Below are 25839 nucleotides of genomic sequence, written 5' to 3' on the forward strand. Positions count from 1 at the left end.
CACATTTTTAAAAGAGCCTGTGTTATTTTTATAATAAATACCCTTGTTCCTCAATCAGGCAGAAATCATATTGTGTAGATATCATACGTGACCACCCTGCTCAGCCTATGTTTAGGATTAATAAGGAACTACCTAGTTATCTATTGATTGAGCACTTACTGTGTACCACAGCTTGCTCAGCAGGTCAGACCTCATTTAATTCTCACTGCAGGGTAGGGATCATTTTCAACCCCATTTTACAAGTGGGAAAACTGAAGCTTGCAGAGGGATGTGATTTGTCTCCCTGCCTGGGTTAGGACCCCAAGATTCTTGGGCTTGAGAAGGGACCAGTGGCCCACATCACCCAGGTCAGAAGGGTAGGGGTTCCCTTACCGAGATGAGATCTTTCTTGAGTACCAGGGTCATGATGTCATCAGAGCACTTTGGCTGGATCAGGGACATGAGCAGCTCTTGATTGCAGCTCTCCTTGGGAGGGGTGGTCTGGACAAGTGTGGGTGAGGTCTGCAGCCCACCGCCTGCAGGGTAGCAGAGGCAGGCCGGGCAGAGGGTCACTGAGGGCTCCCTGTGAACCAGGCACTAAGCACTTCTGTAGCTAGCTGCTCTCACTGCCCCCATGTTGCAGATGAGAAAAGTGGGAGTTGACACAACTTGCCCGTCTCACACAGCTGCACAGTGGTGTTCACCCACCACACTATGGCAACTGATCCAATGAGAGGGCAAAGGAAGGCAGGAGGGCAAGGGAAGGGAGCTGGGCGCTCACCGCAGCTGCTGGCCCGCAGCGAGACGGCACTGGCCAGAGGGAGCTCCACAAAGGATGCTACCACACTGGCGTTAAGCCTCCGGGCCTCCCCCAGCAGGCCTTGCGGTGTGTCGGGGAGCACGAAGCCACGGATGTTCTTCTCTGGAAAGATCTTGAAGGAGTATTCGCCAGTGGTCTAATGACAGAGAGAGAGGCGGAGCACTTAGCCATAGACATTCAGGAGGCACGCAGCCACGCCTGGTTCTGCCAGGCCTCAGCGCTGCTCTCTCTCTTGCTCCTGCTGTCTCCTCTGCCTGGGCCACCTCCTCTCATCTACTGGCTCCTGTTTGTCCTTCAACTCGGCATGGGGTTCGCTTCTACAAGAACCTTCCCTGACCCTGTGGGTTGGGTTAATGGACTTCCTAAGGATTGATGGAAGGCTTCCCGGAGGAGGTGCCATCTAGGTGCTGATGAAAGGAAGACTAGGTAATGTACAGAGGAAGAGGGTGGGGCCAGAAGTATCATCGTCATGTGTAAAGGATGGGGGCTGGAGCGCTGGTGCAAAGGTTTTCTCTTTGGAGAGCCTTGGTGAGGCCTGCACAGGACTGCCTGGGTCGCCGAGCAAGACTCACCCAGATCTGCATGTTGTGGTTGGCGTCAATGAGCCAGGACACGTACGGTGGACCCTGCAAGATGAGCACGGCGTCGGGATCGCCGGAAGTGCACCTCAGCTCCACCTTCACAGTCACTGTCCAGGGCCTGCGGGTAGACAGACCCCTGCGTCAGCGCGGGCGGGAATGCGGGGTTGGGCGGGGTCTGACTGGGACTGGCCTGGCCGGGACAAGGCCTGGGGTGGACTAGCAGCCTCTGCACTATTACCTGGAGGGATGTAGGATTGGTGTGGAAGTGGGCGGAGCTTAGGCTCAGGGACGTAGAGACTATATTACTGCTTGGCCAGGGCTGAGCCTTGGACAAGGCGGGTCTTAATAAGGTGGGGTGTGAAAGGGTGGGGCCTGGGGCAGGACTGGGCACTCTTACCTGGCCTCCGAGCCCGGCAGGACCCTAACGATGTGTGCCTCCTTTTGGCCGGTCACACCTTCCAAGTGGCACCCGCGGACCGAGGCCCCGGCAAGTGGCTGCCATTCGAGCATGCGGCCCATGTCCATGTGGGGTTCAGGAATGCAGGAGGTTGGTGATCTCGGGGCTGCAGAGACAAGTGCAACTCAGTCGCCTCCCCGAGCAGCCCAGCATCTAACACAGAGGCCCACCCCTACCCACCGTAATCGTGGGGCAAGCAGGATGAAGCCTGGGTTCCAATCTCCCCACTCCACCCCTTACTACCCAGTGACTCAGGGCAAGAGTGTCGTGTCCCTCCCTTCCCCCACCTCAGGGTTCATATAAGGTATGAATTATGGCACATATTAGGGACAAGGCCCTGTGACAACCAGCACCTCACCCCCATTCGTATTTTTCTTATAGCATTTACCATGACCTGAAATTCTATAATTCATCTGTGTACATGTTTATTGTCATCTCCCAACCACAGAGTCAGCTCCCGGAGGGCAGGGCCTGGGTCTGTCACCAGACCCAGGGGGAGTCCTCAGATGCCTACCACAGGCACATAGGAGGTACACGATAGATAAAATTGCTGTTTTTGTAGGTCAAAAAACTGACAAGTAGCGATTTCACAAGGTTCAATCTAGTATTTGGTGAAAGGGTAATTACTGTCCCAATAGCACTGACTTCCTGGGTGTGACTTGGGGCAAATCGCATCGCCTCTTGGAGCTTTAATGTCCACATCTGAGGAATGGGCCAGAGGCATGCAGATTCCTCCAGTCCTGATCCCAGAGAGTCTGTAGGGAAAGCTGACCTTGGTCCAGACGGAGGAGGATGTTTCTGGGGTCGTTCAGCTTGGCAACAGAGGTGATGGCGCCCTTTGTATATGCCCAGTTGAGGACCTGGCTCTCGGTGAAGACTGGCAGGTGTGTGCCGTTGACTTCTGGGGACTCTCGCAAGGTGACCAGGCTGGAGTTCTGGGGAGACACACGAAAGCTCAGAGTGCTGTTCCTGGACCTGAGTCCCCTGTCCCATGCGGGAGGTCAGGAGGTTATTTGGGGAGGCAGCCCATTGGCTGAGCAGAGGCAGCCAGAGATGAGAATGCTGAGGCTAGTGGATCTCAAGTCAGCCCAGAGCCACCCAACTAGCACCCACATCCCGGGCCAGACCTGCCCCATATCCCTTCCATTCCTGGGGGACTGGATAGACACATGTCTTTGTTCATCCACCTGTCCAAAATCATCCCCCACTCCTCCATAGTCATAATCATTCAACCCACATTTATGACACCAGGTGGCTACTGTCTGTTTCTCCTATACTCTGTGGGTCAGTGAGGGACAATTTCTGCCTTGCCCATCCCTGCATGGTGCTCAACACATAGTAGGCACTGAGGAATATTTGTCTGACTTCGCTCCCAGCCCTAGGCCCAGCAGTCAGGATCCTGACTTGTCAGCTTCACCCTGATGCCTGGCACATGGCGAGTACTCCCTGCACATGGGAAGGGAGAAAGGGAAAAAGGAAGAAATGGATGAATAAATGAATGAAAGATAAATAGAGATGGTCCCTTCCCTGGGGGATCTTACCATGCAGAAACTAGCTATGCATCAAATCATTTGAAACAACAGAAAACAGAGGGTATTATTTAATAAGAAACAAAGGAGCAAGACAGTTCCCCTGGAAGGACAGGGATGGGAATTTGGGGGGTTTCAGCACCTCACTGTCTCCACTGATCATTCCCCGGGAGAGACCCTGGTGGGCAGGGAAGAAAACAGGGACGGCTTCCTGGTGGAGGTGTTCCCTTGAAGCCAAAGGATTTAGAGGAAGCTGTTGAAGTCTCGGACTCAGAGGTCTAACATTCCATCTCCAAAGCCAGGGCATTGCGCTGAAGCAGCATAAAAGCTTCAGGCCAGATACTAAGGGGGACTATAGGCAAGACAGCACAGAATGGTCCACCTCAAATGGGGCAGGACTTTAAGAAGGGGGCAAAGTGATGAGCACCTGGGTGAGGAAGCCAGCCCCCATGATGGAAGGGTTGGGGCAGTGGTCTAGAGCTGGAGGGAGTGGGAGGAACTTTACTCAGTCTTACCCTCAGGGTCCTGGTCTGTAAAATGGGGCTGTGACAAGGATTCAAAGGCAAGGCGTTTGTCATTTGCCTGGTGCTGGGTCTGGCCCAGAGGCCCATGTCCGCAGCCAGGCTGTGGTCCTTCCAGTGGTGTCCTTGCAGGCCAAGGCTGCTAGCGGCTCCAACAGTGCCCCCCCCATCCCCCGCCCTGGGTATTCTTAGCTCAGGGAGGAAGGCAGGGGAAGGTGCGGCCAAGGCAGGAGCTGGTGGCTGCTGAAACCTTCCAGCCTTGGCAGAGGGGCACATTTCCGGTTCTCTGCTCACCCAGCGCCATGCTGGGCTCAGATCCCCCGCCTGGGCCACCTCCAGAGGGCAAGGGATGAGAAAGGGGGAGGAGGAGCCATTACAAGGCCTGGCTTGGGAGCTCCCTCTGGGGGCCTTCAGGCTGGTCATCTCCGTCTGTGGTGTCCCTGCCACCAGGCTGGATCCTTCCCCCTCCCCCACCCACACTTGTCCGTCTCTGGCTTGTCTCCCAAGCGGCCCTGCATCCAGGTCTGTCTTGGGGTCTCCAGCTTCTCTCCCCAAACTGTCTCTGGTCTCTCAGGGTCTGTCTGTCCCTCCCGCAACAGGCCCACCCTCTTTCCACTTCTATTTTTCTTTGTGTGTCTCTCTCTCGTTCTCTTTGCTGTCTTCGGTCCCCCTGCCCCACTTTTTCTGGCTGTAAACAACAGCTGCTCACATCGGGGGCAGCTTCCAGGGCCTCCATGAGGAGGAGGCAGTGCTGACAGCCCGCCCCACTTCCTCCAGCCCTGAACCCCCTCGCTGTGGGTCTCAGCCGGTTACCTCCTCTCTTAAAACTTGAGTTTTTAAAAATTATTTTTTTCTCCCACATAGGCCATGTTAATTAGAGCGAATCTTACAAAATAAATGTCTCTCTTAATCCCACTTCCCAGCCATAACTACTGTTAACACGTTGTTAGATTTCCTCCTGACCCTTTTCCTCTGTACTTAAATATTTTCAAATAAATGTCTTGTAACATTTCCCAAAGATAGTGACCAGATTATTTTATGAGATGTCATCGAGTCCAATTCTCCCACTGGACCGATGGGGAAACTGAGGCTATGCGAGAGGATGGAGTTGGCCAGGGTTGTCCATCCATCCGCATCCCACCTCCAGGCTTGGACTCTACCCCAGACCCTGTTGACTTTTGGGTTCTCTCTGTCAGGCAGGGCCCCACAGGATCCACCAGGCAGGGCCCTCCCATGGCCAGTGCCTCAGCCTGGGGTCAGAGGTGACACTCACAAAGGCCAGGTGGAGTGGGATTCCTGGGGTCTGCAGGTGCAGGATAACACTCTTGTCTACGCCGAGGACCAGGAGCACCCCTCGGGGCCGGGTGCCATTTGGCCGGGACATTTGGACAGTCAGCTCCAGCTCTGACACTTCCTGGGAGGAGGCAGGGGAAAGACACACAAACACACCAGTCAGATTTGCGCAGATTGCGCCACCCAGACCAGCAGCGGCAACCAGTGCACCGTCGGCTTTGACTCCATTCTCCCCGTCCTGCCTCCCAGGGCCCAGCATAGCGCCTGGCCCTCAGGAGGGGCTTGGAAAATATTTCCTGAATGAATGAAAGAGATTAGTCCCAGCAAATCCAAAGACATAAAGACAAAAAAATGTGATGAGCCTGAACTTTATCCAACAGTCGATCAAGGTTTGTTATTTCTATTGAGCACCTGCAGTGTACCAGGCCTGCGAGCACCGATGTGACTCAGAAAGCACCCTGTGCCCTTTCTCTGTCCCTATACAGTGGTATCGAGGCATCAGCCCCTCCTCAGTTTGCAGTACTACTGCTTGCCTTACTATTATAAAGTACTAAAATGTCCATATTTTTGTTGATACACTACCATTATTTCGATATCTTATAAGAATGTGAAGTTGAGATCATTTACATCTTGAGAGGTACCTGCGGCATTAAAATTTTTAATTAATCATTGCGTATGTATTTGAAATGCTTCCAGAACAACAACAATAACGATACCTGACACTTATATAGTGCTTACTATGTGCCAGGACTGTTCTAAGTGCTTTATATATTGACTCATTTAATCCTCACACCAACCCTAAGAGGTAGGCACCATTATCAGCCTCACTTCCAGATGAGGAAACAAGGCACAGAGAGGTGAAGTCATTTGCCCAAAATCACACAGCAAGGAAGTATGGAGATAGGATACGGACCTGGGCAGGCTGCTCCTCTCAACCTCTAGACCTCCCAGCCTGTACCTCCTTATTACCAAGGAGAAAAAGAACACAGCAATCCACAAAGGCAACGATTCTACTGAAAGAACAACACTTTCTTCTCAAAGACTTTCTGACCCAGTGGAGTGCGAGCTACTGAACTTGAGACAGGTTTATGTTCCAAAAGCTCCACCACAGACTCACAAGGACAAAGACAAATGGAATCACTTTACTGAAAACACAGACTCCAGCTGCTCTCAAAGCTGGCAGTTTCTACAAAGAGACAAAACCCGATCCCCCAAATCTCTTTCAACTTATCAAAAATGAGACGGATATTTCAAGACGAAAAGATCAGTGGAAAGTTTTTAGACTTCGCTTCTAATTATCTCCTGGCCATTTCCCCAACTGATGTCACAGGGCCAGAGAGTGTTTCAGCCGCTGGAAAAAATCTGCCCAGAAATATTTCCATTACTCAATAATGACACCATAATCACTCTTTGTTTGTAGGTTTGCTCTTTAAAACAAAAAGAGCAAATAATATTCTATTTTCAATGTTTCGCAAATCTTTTTTTTATTTTAATGAGCTAGTCTGCTTATTTTTGAATTATTTTTATGCTAATTTATAGTAGAATGATAGATGTGTTTGAAATTTATGTTCACATAAATTCATATTTTTTGTTCATTAATGTTGTCTGATGGGCTTATAACTTTCGGTTTTTGAAGTCTCTTGTTTCATCTATTTTTAAAGTATTATGCATTCTAAACACTTATAAAATTAAATACTGGATTTAATATCATATTTTGGTAACATATGAAACACAAATCTGAATATCAGAACCGACATTTTGTTCCAGGATTGTGATCACTACTTGAAATTAATGGGAGTGAAGGGAGACCCACTTCAGTGATGTCGAGAAAGTCCCAGTCACAGCCAACCTGCCAGAACCTTTGACAATGATGCACCCAGCTTCCGTACCTTGACGGTGTATGTACTATTAGCTTGAACGATCGAATATGATTATACAACTCCGTACATACACTAAAAACCACTCAGCTGTACTCTTTAAATGGACAAATTTTATCTCGATAAGCTGATGAATATTCGACAATTGGATATCAGTAATTTCACGTGGTTCTGCCAGATCTGTGCCTGGCCCTATGTGCTCACCAGAACAGGGTCAGGTGTTCTCCCATTTTACAGATCCATCCAGTGAGACTTGGAGTGGGAAACCTGCCAAGGGAACTGTCGGTGAGTGGCAAAGTCGGTCTGGTGCCCAAGTGGTGCCCATAGCCCCTGGACCTCTGTCTGGGCAGCTCACCTGGACAACGTCCTCTCTCTCAGCACCGCCTTATCAGTCAGTCTGTCCTCACCCCGAGGAGTGAACTTTGAGACCCCATACAGGACAAAAGATGAGCCCCGTGGTTTGGAGATGCCACAGGCTACCTTCTCTGGCCCTCGGTGGACACTGCAGGCCGAGGGCACCTACAGGTGACGGAGAGCCGCCGAGGGAGCGCAGCCCCTGAGCTGGAAGGAAAAAGCCTACGGACATCTGCTCCCGCTGCTGTTCTGCAATAGTCCCTGTTCCTTTGTACCTCAGTTTCCCCATCTGTGAAAAGGACGGGGTTGGGGACCAATAGCAGGTGGGGATCTAGATAAAGAAATCAAAAAAGAGAAATAGAGGTCAAGGTCAGGTCATGCTAGGGGCGAGGGGATGAGGAGACTGGAACTTTGGAACCTTTGTCATGACACTCAGCTCTTCTTCCAGAGTTTACGCACCCCTTAGTTGTCGCTGAGTCCTGCCCTGTAGAATTGGGAGCTAAAGGAAAGGTGGCGGGGAGCTGGGGCCAAAGAGGGACAGTCATGGGCCGGGGCCACACAGCAAGTGGGCAATGTGGACTGGCAGGGAGGCTGGAACGCGGCGCTGTCTGGGGTCTTGGAGCTCCCAGGCCTAGCTGAGGCCAGCTGCTTACCAGAAAAAAACAGTCAGGGTTTCCACAGCAAACATTTCCACCCCATGGCCCTGACTCATCAACGAGGTCACTCACACACACACTGACTTCCCTCTTCCCTCCGAGCCCGGGGCCTAAAGGTAAAGAAAGGGGCCTGCCTACCCCCCACCTCCAAACTCCCAGTCTTCCAAGGGCCAGCCTGGGAAATCTGTGAGCCTGGCTGAAGCGGGCAGCCACCTCCTTACCCCCAGCTCTGCAACCTGGGCCAGCCTGGGTCGCCCCGGTCCCCTCCCTGTGCTGGTGGGCGGGAGTCCTTGTTTCTATTTTTGTGCCAGTGTCCCACAGATGCCATTGTTGGCCCAGCGGTCAGTGGCGGGAAGGGGGGATTTCGGTGAGGAGGCCCTGAGCACTAGTAGCCGCTTATAGAAAGTCGCTTCCAGCAATTCTTCTAGGAGTGGAGCCTCCTCGGGGCTGCCTGCAGCCCCCACCCTCCTAGGGCCAGACTGGAGCCGGCCACATTGGAGCCAGACGTCCCTCTGTCCACCCAGGCAGACTCAGATGGTATGTACAGACAGCGTGGCCAAGGAAGGGGTCAAAGCCAGACTGACCTGAATTCAAATGCGAGCTCAGTCATTAGCCTGTGACCCTGGACAGTCACTTCCCTTCTCTGAGCCTCGGTTTCTTAATCTGGGAAATGGGAGGCTGAAAAATACGCCCACTTCAGAAACTTGTGAGCATTCAATGAGATTCTGCCTGCAAAGCAGGTTGTCCGGTGCCTGGCTAAATACATAGTAGGCTGTTTTCATTGCCTGCAATTCCCTCCTTGCCCGCTCACCCGAAGATGCCAAGATCTGGGGCCTGGGAAGGCTGACGTTAGTGGTGGGCAGCCGTTAGCCGGAACTGGGGCGTACCTCAGCCGTACTTCCCACGGCTTGCCCTCTCTGGGCCTCAGTCTCCCCATATGTACAGGGAGGAGTTAGGCTTAGTGTGACCCCTGGATTTCATCCTCCCTTCTGGGGGTCCCAGAGTTTGGCATCTGGGAGTCATGGTCTCCGGCCAGGTGGCCCCAGGAGAGACATGCTACTTTGCCCAGCTGAGGGCCCTGGTCAGCTCAGGCTCTCCCCACCTCCCCGCATCATTTGCCTGTCTGAGAGGCCAGCACTGGGCCCAGCCTGGGGCTTCTGTCCTTGAGGAACTAGGCAGAGGACAAGACTAACACTCCCAAACAACCAATGATGAACAACAAGTGACACCACTAACCCCTGGGTGATAGCCAACCAGCAAATGTTTGCATGTATATATATTTCTCCTTCTTTCCTTCCATTATCCACTCATCCATCCATCATTCATCCATTTATGTATCCATTTATCCATCTGATATTTATTGCCAGACTGACTCTGAGCTGGACACTGAGGACACAGCAGCGAGAGAGCTGGAGAAATCCCTGTACTGCCCGTCTGACTCCCAGTCCATGCCCCTCCACCAAGCCTGCCCCTAATATCTGCAAGCAAGAATACAAATGGCAGCCCCTGGCCCCCAGCCCACCCCCTTCTCTTCATGAGTACGCATGTGACCAGCCAGCCTAGATGCCCAAGCTCTGCTGTGCCCACCCCGCACAAATAGTCACCTTGCCGTCCTTCATGTCTAAGGGAGTTTACACCAACTATCTCTAAAGGATGAGACGAGAAAGAGGCCGCATGACACTATGAGAGGAAGCTCAGTGCACTCGGGCAGGAAACTGTGGAGTCCCGGGTGCCCACGGCATGGGCTGAGGGGGAGAGGGGTGCAAGTTCCAGGTGGGCACCCCAGGGGAGGGATGCAACTGAAAGAGGACCAGAGAGGCACCACTAATTGTAGAGCCTGGGCAGGATCCCCCTTGGCCCAGGTGTGAGGGCACCACTGCCTTCCACAGCCCTTCACAGCCTGCCAGGACATTCTGAAGAGTCCGGGACCCCTCCCGCTCTCCTTCTGACTGACAGCCTGGCCTGCCCCTCTGGTCAGGAGTGAGTCAGTGCAAAAGCCCAGCAGGTTCCATGGGCTTGGGGGAGGGACATCGGCTCCCAGAGTTTACCCAGAAGTGGGGTGAATCAGCGGCTGTCCCAGCTCTGGCCCTGTTGTCTGGGGTTTGTTAGAAGGACAGCAGATCAGTACAATCGGGCTGACGGGAACTGCGGAGACACCAGGCCGGTTTCCTGTCTCCGCGGGTCAGGATGTGACCCTGGGCCCTCTCCCGGAATCCAGGCTCCGGCCTGCCCTTCGGGGACCCAGTGAGATAGAGTCCCAGCCCAGCGGCCCTCTCGTCCCTCGTCTGTCTGCAAACCTCCCCAACACACACACACTGAACCTCTCTTCCCCAAGGCTCTTGGCTGCCACAGCTCATCTGCCGCCCACCCGCAGGAAATCTGAGGATTCCGAGGCCACGCAAGGATGCATGGGAAAGCGGTGTGGCTGTGCCAGGACGTGAAGAAGGCAGCCACAGGCCGGGAGGGACTGGGCTGCTTGTTAAGACGGCTGGCTGCCCACGCTACAGCTGCCGCCTTGTGTTCCTTGCCATTAGGCCTTTGCTCATGCAGTGCCCTCTGCCTGGAAGGTCCTTGCCCCGCTTTCTGTTTGGCTAGACACTGGGAGCCATTGCCCTAATGCCCCTTTCCCTCCACGTTCAGCGCTCATCCCGCTGGGGCCCACGGCCCCCATACCCACCTCCCCCCAAGTGCCAATTCCGTCCCTTAATACCAGGGCTGCTGACTCTCACCTCTGTCTACCCCGGCCTGGGAGCAGCCCAAGGGCAGGGGCTGGGTCTACGTCCTCTCTGCACCATCAGTGCCCAACACAGGCTGGGCACAGAGCGGGTACCTGGCGAGGACTAGTAGAGGGGGACTGTGGGGCCGTGGACCCCACTCTTTGGGGCCACCTGGGGAAGAAGGTGCCTCCCAGGAAAACCACGGGTCCTTCAGTGTCACAGTAGCAGAGTCCGGTGGGATCACGGGCTCGACCCTTGGGGCAGGGAGGTCAGGAGCACCAGGGGGCCGACAAGGGCGGGGGGAGGGCTCCATCAGGCTGGACCTCGGTTGCTCCCTCTGAAAAGGAATTCGCGGCCCCTGCCTCAGCCACCTGATAGCAATAACCTTGGGGGATCGACTTAGTTGACTGACGTGAGCATGTGCCATGAACTGCAGCCTGCACGGCAAAATGAGGGTATTTACAGGTGAGACTTGGAACCCAAAAGGGAGCCTTCCAATGACGACACGAGGCACAGCTACGGGCCATCGAGCAGTCACTCTGCGCAGGCCCGTGCTCGGCATTTTGCTTGCCCTGTCCCATCGGATTCTCTCAGCCCCCTGAGAAGTGGGGACTCTCGTCTGCATGTTTCTCATCAGAAAACCAAGGCTTAGAAAGGTAGCCCCAAGGTCGTGCCACCATAAGTGGGGGAACCAAAGTTCAATTCAAAGGCTGCTTGGCTCCAGAGCCCATGTTCTTAACCCCTACATCAAGGTCACATAGCAGCGCATTTATTCACTCATCCACTCATTCATTTGTTCATTCATTCATTTATACATTTCACCGTTACTTGGCATATGCCAGGTCCTGGCCCAGATTCTGATACTCCGTAATTCTTTGGTGAGTTCCTGAGCGCAGGGAATGTGTGTCTGTTGGAGAGTGGGGAAAAGCAGCCCCCTCGGCATGCCAGGCACTACATGAGATGGTGGCCAGTGACAGATCCAGGACTGGAGAGCCCCAGTCTCCCGAACGCCAGCTCTCTCCACCACCCCCTCAAACACACATGCCTGGAAGCCTGGAGCTTGCAGCCTGGCTCCTGAATCAAAGGCCAGACGCTCCCTGGACTGAGTTCTCTGGAAGAGGCAGAGGGGGACAGAGACATTCTGTGGTCATGAGCTCTAGGATGACCTGAGTTACAGTGGCACCTTGCCATGCCCCTAAAAACTTGTCGCTACGCACAGAATAAAGACCTTAATACGATGACAAGGTCGTTTCCGTCTCCCCAGCTCTGTTTCTAGGGTCACCGTAAGCTCCTGCCGCAGCGAACAGCATGCCGACCCCAACCGAGGCTCACTTCCTCATCTGGGTGTTTACTTTCTCCTCCGCTTTTCCCCTTCACCTCCTTCACTCAGTGAGCACCTGGCTGTCTCTACTGTTGTTGCTTCCTCCAGGAAGCCCTGCTTAATCCCATAGCAGCTGGGGTACCCCTGCCCTGTGCTGCCCAAGGAGGCCCCAATCACCTGGATTTGGGCTGGTTGTCTACACCTCTGCCTCCCATAGACCTGGGTGCTTGGACTCTGGCCCACTGTTGAGTGATTAGGGTAGGGGGACCCCAGTCACCCAGAGGAGGCATAAAGACCTGAACATCAGAACAAGCAAAATGAACTTCCAGAGGACAATCTTATTTTTTCATATCATCACCAAACTTGAAAAAACTTACAATGGCTATGAAAACCATGTAGCGTGTGTTTGGCGCTATCTGCAGCTTGGGGATTATCGAGGCCCACAGTCCCCGTGGCAGGCAGGCGGTGGGGAGAAGCCCCCCCGATACTGGTGGTCTGGGCACTGTCTTATCACCATACAAACGCAGGGCAACTTAACAGTTTTGGGGGCGAGTTGGCCCCAAGTTTACCCCGAGCTGACACCGCTAAATCGCTATCAGGACCTGAGGCCACATCAGCCAGGTGTGGTCACTAGCCCAGGCAGGCCAGATGCTGCCTGAACACTGAGATCCCTGAGCAGCCAGGTGACAGCCTGGCTTGGAGTCCCCGGAGATCTGGTGTGAACTCTGGCCTTGGGTGTGTTGCGTCACCTCTCCAGGCCTGCCTCAGTTTCCTCCTCTGAAAAGTGGGGATAATAACAGACCCTGCCAGGTGGGCCCTTGGGAGGCTCAACGTATGTTAATATGTTTAACTGACTTCCTGGCACATAGTAGGCCTAGCACAGGACCTAGCACATAGCAAGTGCTCAGGAAATGTCTTATTTTTTAGAAGGACTTAGACAAACTAAGTGGTGGACCTCAGGAGGGTTCTCGGGGAAAGAAAAATCTCTGAGGCTGTCATTGCTGGCTTCCAATCTCCAAGGGGCTGCTTGCCAGGTCACAGATGTTCGGTGGGGGACATTCCAGGGAGGGGTATTTGCACTCGACTGAGGGAAGCACTTTCTCAAAGTCAAAGCTGCCTAGAGTGGAGGTGTCCGTTGCCAAGCAATGAACTCCCATCACTGGAGACACATGAGCAACAACTCACTGGTCCGCTCCACTGCCCACCTGGCTCTCCTCTACTCGGTCGCCAGCCAAACCCAGCCCTTCCCACCTGGGTCTTGTGGTGGCATCCAAGAGATTGCCCCAATGCCGGCCCCAGAAATGGCAGCCTTCACAGACCTTGTGAGATGCCCGTGTCACCCTCCAGGCAGGGGCCCTGGTGAGGACTCGGCCCATTGCTCCAGGGACAGCCACAAGGAAGCCTCCCCTCATCCATCACTGGGTCCCCGCCCGACCCTGCCATCAGACACTCACCCTTGAGAACTCCAGGAAGAGGATGTGGACTTCAAGGGTAGCGTTGGGAACATGAGCCACGCAGCCCTCAGAAACCTGGCTCGTGAAATATGTCACCTCGGGGTCCACAGGCTGTAGATCACAATGGACAGTTTCTGCACGACCTGTTGGGGAAGCACAGTGGGAGAGAGGGCCAGATAAGACAAAGGTGATGACAGCTACTCCCACTTTGTGAAGGCCTACTGGGCGCTTGGCTCTAAATAAGGGCTTTATTGCATCTTCACAGCTACCTCACGAGGTGGGTGCCATATCCAGTCCGCAGGCTCAGACAGGAAAAATCTCTTGCCCACAGTCATAGCGCTACTAGATGTAAAGCTTACAGATACAATGTAGGACACCCCGTTAAATTCGAAGAAATAAAAACCTGAGTAATTCTTAAGGTATAAGTATATCCCAAATATCGCATGGGACATACTTGTACTAAAATTTCTTCTATATGATATTTGTTACAACCGGCAACCTTACCTGAGTGGTAGGACCCACTCATCCATACACCCAAGTGTCCAGGTTGGTAAACTCCAAAGGAAAGCAAGAGCTGAGGTCAGGAGACAAAACTCCCCCCTCTGGTGCCTCAAGGAAGCCTGAACGAATGGAACCTTGAGAGTCTCCTGGCCCCAAGGGACAGCTTGAGCCACAGGGGTGGCCGAGGTCTGGAGGGCGGCTGCGGGAGTCGGCCGCGGAGCCTGCCCCTGTGCTGCCCGGAAACGCGGGTCCTGAGGGAAGGGAATGGAATTTCGCCCTGACCCAGCAGAGGAGGAAGAGGAAATGAGGCCCCTACACCTCGTCCCAAGGAATGTGCCGGGGGAGGGTGGGAGGGGCTCCGGAGGAGGGAAGGAGGACAGAGAAGGGGAGACTGTTTGGAAGTTTGTGTCTCCATCTTGTCGCGCTTACTTCCTGTTTTCTTGGAGATCAAAGATGGGCGCGGAGGGACTGGCCACACGTCCAGCTGACGCCAGCTCGGGGGAAGGGGGTAGGGAAGCTTCTTCTGAATCCCAGGTTATTGGGCTGTCTCTGCCTAACCCAGCCTTCTTCCCCACCTTTCCGCCGCCTTGTTGGGCTCAGGACTACCAGAGGTCAGGGAAGGACGTAAGATGTCCTCCCAGCCACGCGACACCATCCACCAGCAACGTCTTGGGAAGGATAAGTTCAGGACAAGGACATGTGGCCACCATGGAGGCCCAGGCCTTATAAGTCCTTGTCCTCGACCTGTTCTGTGTGCCAGGGACTCCAGAGTGCCCAGGTAACGCGGCATTTTGGTTCAAAGCAAGGTCCCCTAGAGGCGGGCTGACCTGGGATTGAATCTCAGGCCCAACACTTACTAGCCGTGTGGCTTTGGCGAATGATTTCGCCAGTTTGGGCTTTGGTTTTCTTGACTGCAGAAGGTCAATAAGAATAGAATGCACACAACCCGTAGAGGCTGTCGGGAGGACTCCGTGAGAAGGAGCATCTGGCTGTTCTTTTCATCACAATTACGTGATTGACTTCAGTCGCTGGAGAAGGGTTGACTGCAGGGCATGGACCTCTGAGGGGCTCTGACGTCTCAGGCCAGCCGACTCCCTCACCCCGGTAGACTCGAGGGCTGGCACCATCTCCTGCTGTTCCACCCCTTGTGACCACCAAGCCCCTCAAGCTCCCCACCATCTCTTTCTTCCTATCAGTGAACACACACTTTTTGGCTGGTACCTAGTCCGAGACCCTCCTGTACAGATGGGGATGCTGAGGGCTGGAGAGGCTGGTTGTTCCAGAGTCGCACTGCACGTGGCTGACCAGGTTGGGCCTCAGACCCACCTCTCCCCATATGACCCAGGGTCTGGCCAGCAGATTAGCGCAGCGCCTTCCTCCTTCCCTTTGGACTTTCCCTGCCCCCTCCCCAGACTTCCAGGAACCCCAGTTCCTCCCGGATTGCCGGGGCCGCTTGGGCCACCTCCTCCATGCCGTCAGCGGGAGAGGCCGCAGGCCTGGCCATTATGTAATGATCAGATAACAGGCCAGGCTGGGAGATCAGATAAGAGGTCCATTTATTTTGGGGCCTTTTCGAATCCTGGCGGCCCCCACCCCACAGACGAGAATGGGGAGACAGGAGGGAGTGTGACGCCCGGGGCCTGTCTCCTGGAGCCGGAGGCGGGCCCAGACAGAGCTGAAAACAATCCCCGGGCACCAAGGGAAACGCCAGGGCCTCCCGGGACCTAAATTGGAGGAGGTGCCACTGGGGAGCCTGGGTGACTGGCCTAGTGAGAGACCCGGGAGCCACCTTCCTGCTCCTTACTGACCCCCGAGCACAGAGCCACCACCTTGGGGCTTCCTAAATGGCCACCTCCAGCTCCTTGGGAGGCCACAGACAGCAATGGTCAAGAAAAGCAGCTCTGGAGTCAGATTCCTGGGTCAAATCCCAATTCTGCCTCTTAAAACACCTGTCGCCTTGACCAAAAGCCTAACTTCTCTGAGCCTCAGTTTCCTCCTTTGCAAAACAGCTTTTGTCAGACTCGCTGGGACCAGGTACTGTTTCGAGGCTTTGCACGAGCTCATTCATTTCGTCTTCACCGCAGCCTGTGAGGTGGGCACTGTTATGATGACCATTTGACACATGGGGAAACTGAAGATCGGGTAGGTGCAAGAACTGGCCCCGAGGCACCCAACTATTAAGTGGCAGGGCCTGTATTTGAACCCAGGCAGTCCAGCTCCAGCAGCCAGCACCCACTTCACAGGCTGTGTGTCATCTTGGTGAGGCGACCCATGTAAAGAGCCCGTCACCCAGTAAGTGTCCGTGATTATTTCATAATACCAGGGCAGATCCTTTACGAGAAGGTCTATTCTGCTTTTCTCTTCTTCAGTCACCCAGCCGCCCTTCATTCTTTTCAGTGTCCAATTATAGCCTCACAGATTTCCCAACATCTGGCCCAACCTCTCCTCCCGGGCCAGGCCACCAGTGAGGCCCCAACACTCATTCTTCCAGTCTTTCTCGAGACTCCCCAGCGCGCCTGCAGGGTCAAGTCCATACTCAGCAACCGAGAGAGGAGTTAAAAAGTACAGGGATCTGAGAGATGCCAAAGGCTCATGTTCTGATTCTGCCACCTTCCAGCTTCCTTTCCACGGCTCGGCGTTATTGTCTGTAAGGTGGGGATGTTGATAATCATAATCCCTGTCTCATCGAGCTGGCGTGAGTGTTAGTAAGATGGCACATGCACAGTGCTGAGCAGGCTCCTGACGCATGAGGATTGCTCAACAACTGGCAATGCTGTCACAGTTATTGGTGTCGCCTCAGTGGGGACATGCGAGCTTTTCCTTCAAACAGAACTCATTCCTTGCCTCTGCCACGCCCTTTCCTAGACCGAGGGACTTCCTTTATTTAACCACAAAGTCAACTTCTATCCATCCTTCAAAACTCCGTTGTGAAAATCTTCTCACCAGAACGAATCCAGTTTTGCTCTAGGTGGGAGGACCACTGTCGAAGCAGGAAAGGGACTGAATGCCCAAGGTGAGAAGATCTGGCCACAGAGAGCTCTTTGTCACTTCCCCTGAGGTAGTATGGTGCAGAGGGTAGGCATGGGGCCCAAGCCCCAACTGCTCATACCTGGGCTGTGTTACTCAGGCAAATTCCTTCACCAGCCTGTAACTCCAGTCTCCTCAGCTATAAAAGGAGGGCAACAGGAGTGTCTACTTCATCGGGCTTTTGTGAAGGTTGAGTCTGATAGGACACGGAACAGGTCTAGGGCGGCATCCAGCATCCAGTAAGCGCAGCATCAATGTCGACTGTTATAGTTGTTTCTCCCTCCCTACCATCCCCCAGCGCCTGTCACAGGTACTGAAGTCAGCTCAGTCCTGGATGAGGGTCCCCTTCAGCCTCCAGGGCTCAGGTCCCAAAGCTAGAGCTGGAGCTGAGAGGGGAGGGCCCAGAGCCAGGGCCATCAGCTCTCCAAGTCCCCATACTTGGCCACCAAAGGTGCAGGGAAAAGAAGCTGGATTTGGGAGCAGACAACCTGGGGTTGAAATCTAGACCTGTCACTTGTCCCAAGCCTCGATTTCTTCATCTGTAAACTGGGTATATAGGGACAAAGGGCTGCCCGATGTACTGCAGACAAAGAGGCGGTTTCCTCCCTCTTCCCCGGGTTCCCCTCAAGCCCTTGAGCAAAGGGACCAGGTCTGTCCTCAGAGAGCCCAGCACTGACCCATCCATGACCTTGAGAGAAAGACTGTCTCTCCATCTGAGTCTTAGTGTCACCATCTATCTGGTCAGGTGAGAGAATCTTGATAGTCATCTCCACGGACCCAGGGACCTAGCTTCTCCTTGGTTCACACTGATGCTTTGCCAACTTCTTTTTCCTCCTGGGAAATGGGAAGCTGCGCCAGAATGCAGCCTTTAAGAGATGGATGTTTGTGGTCTCTGTCCCGTGTTCCAGACCTCCATGTAGGTGGCCGGCAGCATAAGGACTCCAAGTCACACCTCTGGCTCACCCTCCGGCAAACATTCATCCACACTTAGGAAATACTTTTTGATCTCAGCCACCTAACTCGGGCCACGAATCCCAGCACCCCCACTTCTGGGACTCTATCCAAGTGAAATACTCCAAAATACAGGAAAAGGTACGTGTACCAAAAATGTGCACGGAGGTGGTATTTATAATTAGTCTCAAAGGGAAAACCATCTGAATATTATTCAACAATAGGGGATCCATTAGGCAAATGATAGAAGGTACACTTAAGGGAGAGAAGATTCCAGAAGCACAATGGGATGGTTACGGAGTCCACACGACAACATAGAGGGGTACAGAAGACTCTCAGATATTGATCCACCTGCATTTAAATTATTTGAAAAGCTAGACAAAAACTAGTAAGTAAGCCACCTGCATGCTAACGATTTTCTCCCCTCTTATCTATTGTCTTCAAGGAGTGCACTAAAGTGAATATGTAGTTAAATCGCTTTTTAAAAATCTCTACACATTTGTTCTTTTAAAAAATTTCAACACGCAAAAAAAGTGTGTCTTAGAAAGTGAAAATCCCCCCAGAGAAAACAGTGGCATTGGGACTCGCTCTGTGCATATTGTGCATTATTACTATTTTATTCTTATAGGAATGAATCATTGCTGTTTGGGCCCCTAACAGTCTGTCCCACACATCTGCCCACAGCAGTGTAGACATAGAGCTAGCTTTTTCTTGGTAATGGCTGCATGATAGTCTACTGAATCATAATTCATTTAATGAGGCCCAGGCCCATGGACATTTGGGTGCTCTCCTACTGTTGGGTTTTTTTGTTACAGGTCCCTGCGGACCATGCGTCTTTTTAGAGCTGGGCAAGTAACTCTGTAGGTCTAAATTCTGAAGGTTGGGTATTACACAAGTTATGATTTTGAGAGATTCTACCAAGCTGTGTTCCCAGAAGTCTGGACCTGTGTTTGGACCTGTTTTGGATCCATTTTCACCCCCTGCAGCCTGAATAAGGGTGCCTGGGTCATTCCTACCCCCTCCACCGGTGTGGAGATCTGGGTTCTACACCTTGGCCAAGGCCCCCATCTGTCTTCCACGGGCCTCAGTTTCCCAGACTGTAAGTGAGTTGGGTTGGATGGTTTGGGATGCCATGGAATCCTATGATCACTGGGTGCCTGTAGCTGCTCATAGGAGCAGACTGCTAAATTACTAGGGTTTTTTCCCACTGGCTGTTAAATACAGCCATAATTAAACATTAAATTTTATAAGCTTACAATTAAATTAATTATACGTTTTGAAAAGGTAATAAATATCAAACTCCTTACTTTCTAATTATTTTACTCCATTTTACTATTATCTGTACTCTTGAGGTTATCTACATGTCGTATGTGTGTGATGGAAATTCTAGAAAGGGTGTCCAGATGGGCACCATGGACCAACTCCAAGTACGGTGAGTTGGTAGCTTGAAGTCAGCCATGCGGGGACATTTATACCACGGACACTGACAAACGCTAGCCCCCACCTCCCCACCCCTGTTGTTAATTATTTGCCAACACATCGCTGCCTCTGACCCTATAAAATCAGACCATAACGGTTTGCATGGATGTTTCTCTGATGACCAAGAGGAAGGAAGTGTTATCAAGCTAGAAATGTGGCGTCGGCGGGAGGAAGGCGGGCAGCTATCGTGGGGCTCAGGTAGGGCTCCTATCTGAGCTGTGTGAACTTGGCGGGCCACAGCCTCCCCTTCCTGTCCTATAAAATGGGGTGATAGTGGCAGCCATCTTGCACGGTTATCGGGAGCTGTATCAAGAGGGGTTGCCGCCTCACACGTGGTTAGGAGAAAGAGTTCCGGAGAGCCACAGGCCCGGGGTCAAATCCCTGCTAAGTCACTTAGGGTCTGAGGCTCAGTTTCCTGTCAATCAGTGAGGCCGTGGTAAAAACTTTAGAGACCAAGGATTAGGGACTTTGAAATGCTGTGGGTTTGGATAGGGCAGGGAGGGGGTAAACACCGCTACTACTGTGCCACTCCTCATCAGCCCCCCCAGATCTTTTAGGGAGTTCATAGGTGCACCATGGATAAAGGGGTATCCATAGGGCCATCCTGTGGCTTTAGGTGGATGTGTCCACAGGGCACAGTGAGGCCGCAGTAACTGGTCTAAGGGATAGTGGTGGAGTCCCCAGCTCCTCGCAGCCCCTCATCTGGTCAGCTTCAGAAGGCGGCAGAGGCAATGACTGCCTAGCAAAGCCCTCAGGCTGAAGATGCCCCACAGAAGCCCTGGTCTGGGACTGTGCCCCCATCCTGAGAGCTTCTGGGGGGTAGTGAGGGGAGAGAGGCGAGGGAGAGAACTGCATTCAGAAGGCGTCTGGGAACCACTTACAGAATGAGGATGGAGGATTTAAAGCTAATCATAAAACAGCAACAATAACAACACAGAGACAACCAGCCTGCCTGAGAGCTCTCTCTACAAGACAGAGAGAGCCTCGACGCCGACCTGCCCAACGGCCCGAAGTGAGCCTGTTAACTAACCAGCCCCGCTTTGCTCAGAGGCTGGAAGGCTGTCTCCGAGATCACACGACAAGGAAGTAACGACAACCTAGAGCCCGACTCTGAACGTGAGTCCTCGCGCCCCCCTTCCCACACCTTGCTCAGGTGGAAACCTTAAGGCCCAGAGAGGGCAGGAGACTCTTGGAGGCTGCACAGCACTCTGGGACCTGGGCTTCCTGGGGAGAAATGGGCAGAGGCCAGAGGTCAGGGTTAAGGTAAATAACTACTCACCCTTGTTCGCTCTGACCTTAAGGGCTAAACGTCCTTGGTCCTGCCAAACTGGGATGGTTGGTCACCCTGCGGCTATCCAAACCACCCAGGACAGCCACACTGTGCATGAGCTCAGGACACAGGGAGGAGGCTGGGAGTACTTGGGGCCGGGTCTCCCCCACCCCAGGTCCCTGGACACCTACTTGTAGGACTGAGGCTGCAGACGGCCAGCAGCAGGGCCACGACCAGGGCGAGCGTGCTTCGGTCCATGCTGTCCACCCGGGGGTCCGTGTGCTGGGCCTTATCCGGTGTCCAGAGGCAGGGCTGCAGGCGGGCGCGGGGGCCGGCGTGGGCTCGTGCGGGGACCCAAAGGGAGCAGGCGGCCGGAGCAACGGCGTCCCTGCTCCAGCCTTCTGAGGTGGCGGCCGAGGGGTCAGGAGAAGTGGGCACAGGGGTGCAGGGCCGGGCCAGGGGTCGCTGGCCAAGGGATGAGCGGGGAGGGGGTGCTGGGCTCCCGTGGAGGGCAGCGGTGGCAGCAGTCCGGGGCTGTGGCTGCAGATGGAGGCTGGGGTATGACCGTCAGCGGTGGGGAGCTCCTGGCTCATCCAGCCCGGCCTGGGGAGGCAGGAAATGCGCTTCCTTAGAGAAGGGGCCGGGCCAGGCGGCCTGCCAGGCGGGAGAGGAAGTGCCGCGAGCTTTGTCGCTGGGTGGGGGGCCCTGGGGAAGGGGGGGAGGCAATGGGTGGGAGGACCCAGGCTCTAGGCTTGTCTCCCCAAGCACCCCACCCTCCCATCCCACCTTCTCCAGGGCTGGCTGGTGGGGTGCATCTGACAGCCCCCGGGGGACAGATGAAAACAATCACCCTAACAGTCCGCCAAGGGGACCTCTCAGGGGTCAGGCCCCAGCCACGGGGGTCCATGTGGAGCTCACAGCCCCATGAAGTTCATTTTCCCATTTTGCAGATGAAAAAACAGAGACCTAATAAAGTAAGCTAATTGGCTTAAGAAGATAGTAGACTTGGGATTTGAACAGATCTCATCGGGGACCAACGCTGGCTCACATAGCATGACACGGGCTGCCATCCCCTTGTTTTTCAGGCAGGGAAACTGAGGTCCAGGACAAGGAAGGAACACTCCCAAAAGGGCACAGTATGGCAGCTGGAGCCGAGGTCTCAGGGACCAGAGAGGACAGGGGACCCTCCCAGAGCCACACATTTTGTATCTACCCACTCCATGGGTGGAAAATTCTTCAGGGACAAAAGATAGTCCCAAATGAAAGGGGGACACACAATTTAATGACATTTCTGAAGTCAGATAACCCTGGGTTCAAGACCCTGCCTTGCTCGCTCTGAGCTATGTGACCTCAAACAAGTTCCGACACTCAGTTACCCTGTTTGTGAAGTGGGCACAACGGTGCCTTCCTTGCCAGCACGTTGCGAGATTTCCAGGGATCAAAGCACTACAGCGCTGAGCTCCATCCACACCTGGCACATGGGGAGTGCTCCCCATCAGTGTTCCCTGAGCCTAAGAGACAATCCCAGAAACGTCCCTTGTTCATCCTGCAAACAGCAAGCGCCGACAATGTGCCCGCCATGGTGCTAGTCATGGGTAGCACTCAGGCCCATGGGAGCTCAGAGGAGGAAGCCCGGGCTGCCTGGAGGAGGTGGCATTTAGGCTCCGCCTTTAAAAGACTGGGCGAATGGGAGTGGAGTAGAAGAAAGAGATGAGGAAGACATATGTGACAAGGGACCGGCCTGAACAAAGGCTCAGAGGCAGGAAGTGGTCGGACCACCGCGGAACGAGCAGGGTATGGTGGGGACAGTAAGTCTGGAGAGGCAGACTCTGGCCCTGCTTTGGGAGGGGGCCTTGAATGCCAGGACTTTATCTTAAAGGCCATAGGGAGTCATGGAAGGTTCTGGAGCAGAAGGTGCTGGCAGAGCTGGGCTTTGTAAAGACAAATCTTGGCGTGTGCTGGCGAGACATACAGAGGGGATGGAACCAGGGGGTCCTTCTCTTTACACTTGTTCTGGGCCCCAGATGGAGAGATGGAGGCCCAGGGAGAGAGGAGAAAGTGGGAGGCCTTGGTGCCTCTGGAGGGAGCAGAGCACGCAGTGCGTCTGTCTCTGCAGGAGCTGACACGGGCGGGCGGGAAGGGCGGGTGTGGCTCTGTAACTGGCCAGGCATGGGTGTGGGGTTGCGGGAGACCCATCCATGTCCCTCAGACTGGGAAGGCTGAGGCAGAGCAGAGGGGGCCACTTGAAAGTGGCAGGTCCTCTGCCTTTTCCTGTGCGTGCAGAGATGAGGAGGTGGGCACCGTGAGGCAAAGTGTGGCCTCAGTCGGGGACAATAGGGGTGACTGCGAGGTTTCCCCAGGCCCCCAACCAGGAACAGTTAATCCAGCCCCAAGGGCTGAACTCTCCCTGTGTACCAGGCCCCACCCTAGGCGTTCACCTTATCAGCTCTGGATCCTCACAGCCACCCCTGGAGGCCGGTGACATTAAACCACTTACAGAGGAGGAACCCAAGGCTCCCTGAAAAGTGAGGGACCTCCGGGCTGGAAAGTGAAGACCTCAGGGTTGTCTGGCTCTGTGCTTACCTCCTTCCCTGCTGCCACTACCTGAGCTTGCCGTGGTGAGGAAAGTTGTCACCAGGGCTGCGGGTGTCACAGGGCGAGGGGAATTGTTTTCCAAAGTGATGTCGGGGCCATAACAGGGACCGCATAGGAGGCTCGCCCCCAACCTCCCTCCCTCCCACTTTCCTCCACGCTCTGCATCCATCCACATCCACGCTTTCTAGAGGCCCATCGAGTCTCTAGAAAACAGGAGAGGCTGCAGGTGGATGGACATGAGGAAGAACTTGCAGGAAGCCTCTAGGGAGAGAAAACCTACAGGAGCCACAGGAGGACCTGGACCTGCCCCCAGAGACCCCATGGAGGAAGAGATCGGGGTCCCCAGAAGTGGAAAAGAGGTCACCCGGAATCTCCCACAGCACCCAGGCCTCCCCTCCACCCCTGGCCTATGTGGGGTCGTGCTGTGTGTCTCTCCACTCAACTAGAAGCCCCTCGAGGGCAGGGACTTTGATGCCGCTATACTGCTGTGTCCCCTTTGACCCTTGAGATCTATTTATTGAAAGCACGAAGTCCCTGGAAGGTAAGGTAGGGGCAGAAATCATGAAAACATAGGGAAACTGAGACACAGAGAGGTAGGTCTTGCTTTTGTTCCCCGGTGGAAGAGGCCAGTCCTGGGCCTTGGTCACCTGTCCCTGGGAAGCTTGATGGTCATATGGTCTCACAGCTGGGGACAGACCTTGGGGTAATTGTCTTCAATATCCCCCCAGATATACTGTTCCTTCCGATGGACACAGCTACCTCTCCCACCCCCTCCCCAGCCCTGCACAGATCAGAGAGGAAGGGGGGCGGTCATTCCTTCAGCTCCTTCCCTATAGAGTCACTGCCAGTTAGGGGCCTCCCTCCACTGAAGGCCGCAGCCCCGACCTGGCCCTCTCCAGACGACCCTTCAGGCTGAGGGCGGTCATGGCCCCTGCTGCTGCCAGCCCTGGGGCTCAGCACTGTCCCTTGCGGTTTCCCTACACCCTGCCCACACCTGTGTAAACAGACCCTTTATTAAACTCTCCTGATCCCAGTGGAGCGTGCCATCTGTTTCCTGCTGGGGATCCGACTGACAGAGATGTTTTCAGGTGCCGCCTATCCACACGCCAAAGAGACATGTGGCCGATGGCCAGGCCCCTGTGCCTGGACCCCACAGTGGGCAGGTGTACAAATTTGATCCTTCCTCCTCCTGGCTGGCCAGGAAGGCCAGAGCTGCAGGAAGGGACAGAGCACGTCCACCCTGGCCGCTAGCCACCGGAGGAATTTTAGGCGGCCCCCGGGGACCCCCCAAGGCGGCTGTCCGTCTCCAGCGCAGGCCCGGAGCCAGAGGCTGTTGAAAACAGCAAAGCCAGACCCACGCAGCAAGGGGGAAAGTGAGTGCAGAGAAAAGAGCACACCTGACCGGGGTCAGTGTATTTGAAGTGGTGTATTTGGGGGTGGGTGTATTTGGGGGTCGGTGTATTTGGGCCCTGCCCCAGTGGCCTCAGGCGAGATCTTTCTATAGTTTGGGTCTCAGTTTCTTCATCTGCACCATGGGAGTGGGAGGGCAGCCTGCTGGGCTGGAGGAGCTCACAGCCCAGGACCAGAATCGGAGTCACTCTGTCACTCACCCGCTTGCTTGCCCAGCCCTGTGCCAGGTGCCACCTCACAGCCACCTTGACGAGCTGAGATTGTCATAGCTCCCCTTCCCAATTCAGGAAACTGAGGCTCAGACATGCATGGCACACAGGACTGGGGAAAAGCAGAGGATAATTCAAATCGGGGCCTCTTTCCCCCTTTGGCTTCTAGAACATTCCGTCTTGGTTTTCCTCCCACCTCCCTGGTCGCCTTATCAGCCTCCTCACTGGTTCCTCCTCATCCTCTCACACTTGGCTCCTGGGCCTCTTCCCTTCTCTGTTTGTCCTCACTCCCAAGTCAGGTTTTCTCAAACCTTTGTGACCATGACAACGTCATGTACCAGCACAAACCCCAGGACTCAGGCTCAAATAACTGAAACAAAGGTTTTGTGAACCAACATATACCCCTGTGATGGGCATCCATCCTGTTCCATTTTCTTTCAAATACTGATCACAAGCCCCTCTGCTGATTTCGTTACCCACCAGTGGGTCTTGGCTGTACAATATAAGACCCTAGATCCTGGTCCTTGAAGTGTGCTCTTCCCTCAGGCCCTGCCCCAGACCTGTGACTTAGAATTTGCACTTTATCAAGACCCCCAGGGCACTGATGTACGCATTAAAATTTGAGAAGTGCTGTTCTGAGTGTCCTCATTCAGGCAAACAGCTTTAAATACCATTTACACACTGGTGGCTCTCAACTTCATATATTACAGATACAAAGCTCCAGCCAGAACTCTCTCCAGGCTCCCGGATGTTGAAGAAGCAGCTCAGACTTCCCGCATCCAAAACTGGGCTCCATCCCTTCTCTGCCAACTGCTCCTGCCTCAGACCCTCCACCTCA

General features: G+C 54.1%; 1 protein-coding gene across 1 annotated transcript in view; it reads right to left on the reverse strand.

Moving 5' to 3' along the window:
* The window catches only part of ENG (endoglin), a 28079-nt gene extending 6712 nt beyond the window's left edge, over positions 1-21367 (reverse strand). The window contains exons 1-8 of the mRNA XM_039861651.1: positions 20979-21367; positions 13560-13702; positions 5161-5301; positions 2610-2772; positions 1778-1943; positions 1372-1498; positions 761-935; positions 373-515 (exon numbers count right to left, since the gene is read on the reverse strand). Of these exons, the coding sequence (XP_039717585.1) occupies positions 373-515; positions 761-935; positions 1372-1498; positions 1778-1943; positions 2610-2772; positions 5161-5301; positions 13560-13702; positions 20979-21045 (1125 nt within the window). The 5' untranslated portion in view covers positions 21046-21367. The remainder of the gene's footprint in view (positions 1-372; positions 516-760; positions 936-1371; positions 1499-1777; positions 1944-2609; positions 2773-5160; positions 5302-13559; positions 13703-20978) is intronic.
* Positions 21368-25839: the final 4472 nt, after the last annotated feature.

The sequence above is a fragment of the Pteropus medius genome, unplaced genomic scaffold (assembly GCF_902729225.1).
Source record: "Pteropus medius unplaced genomic scaffold, Ma_sr-lr_union100, whole genome shotgun sequence".
In the NCBI taxonomy this organism is placed as follows: domain Eukaryota; kingdom Metazoa; phylum Chordata; class Mammalia; order Chiroptera; family Pteropodidae; genus Pteropus; species Pteropus medius.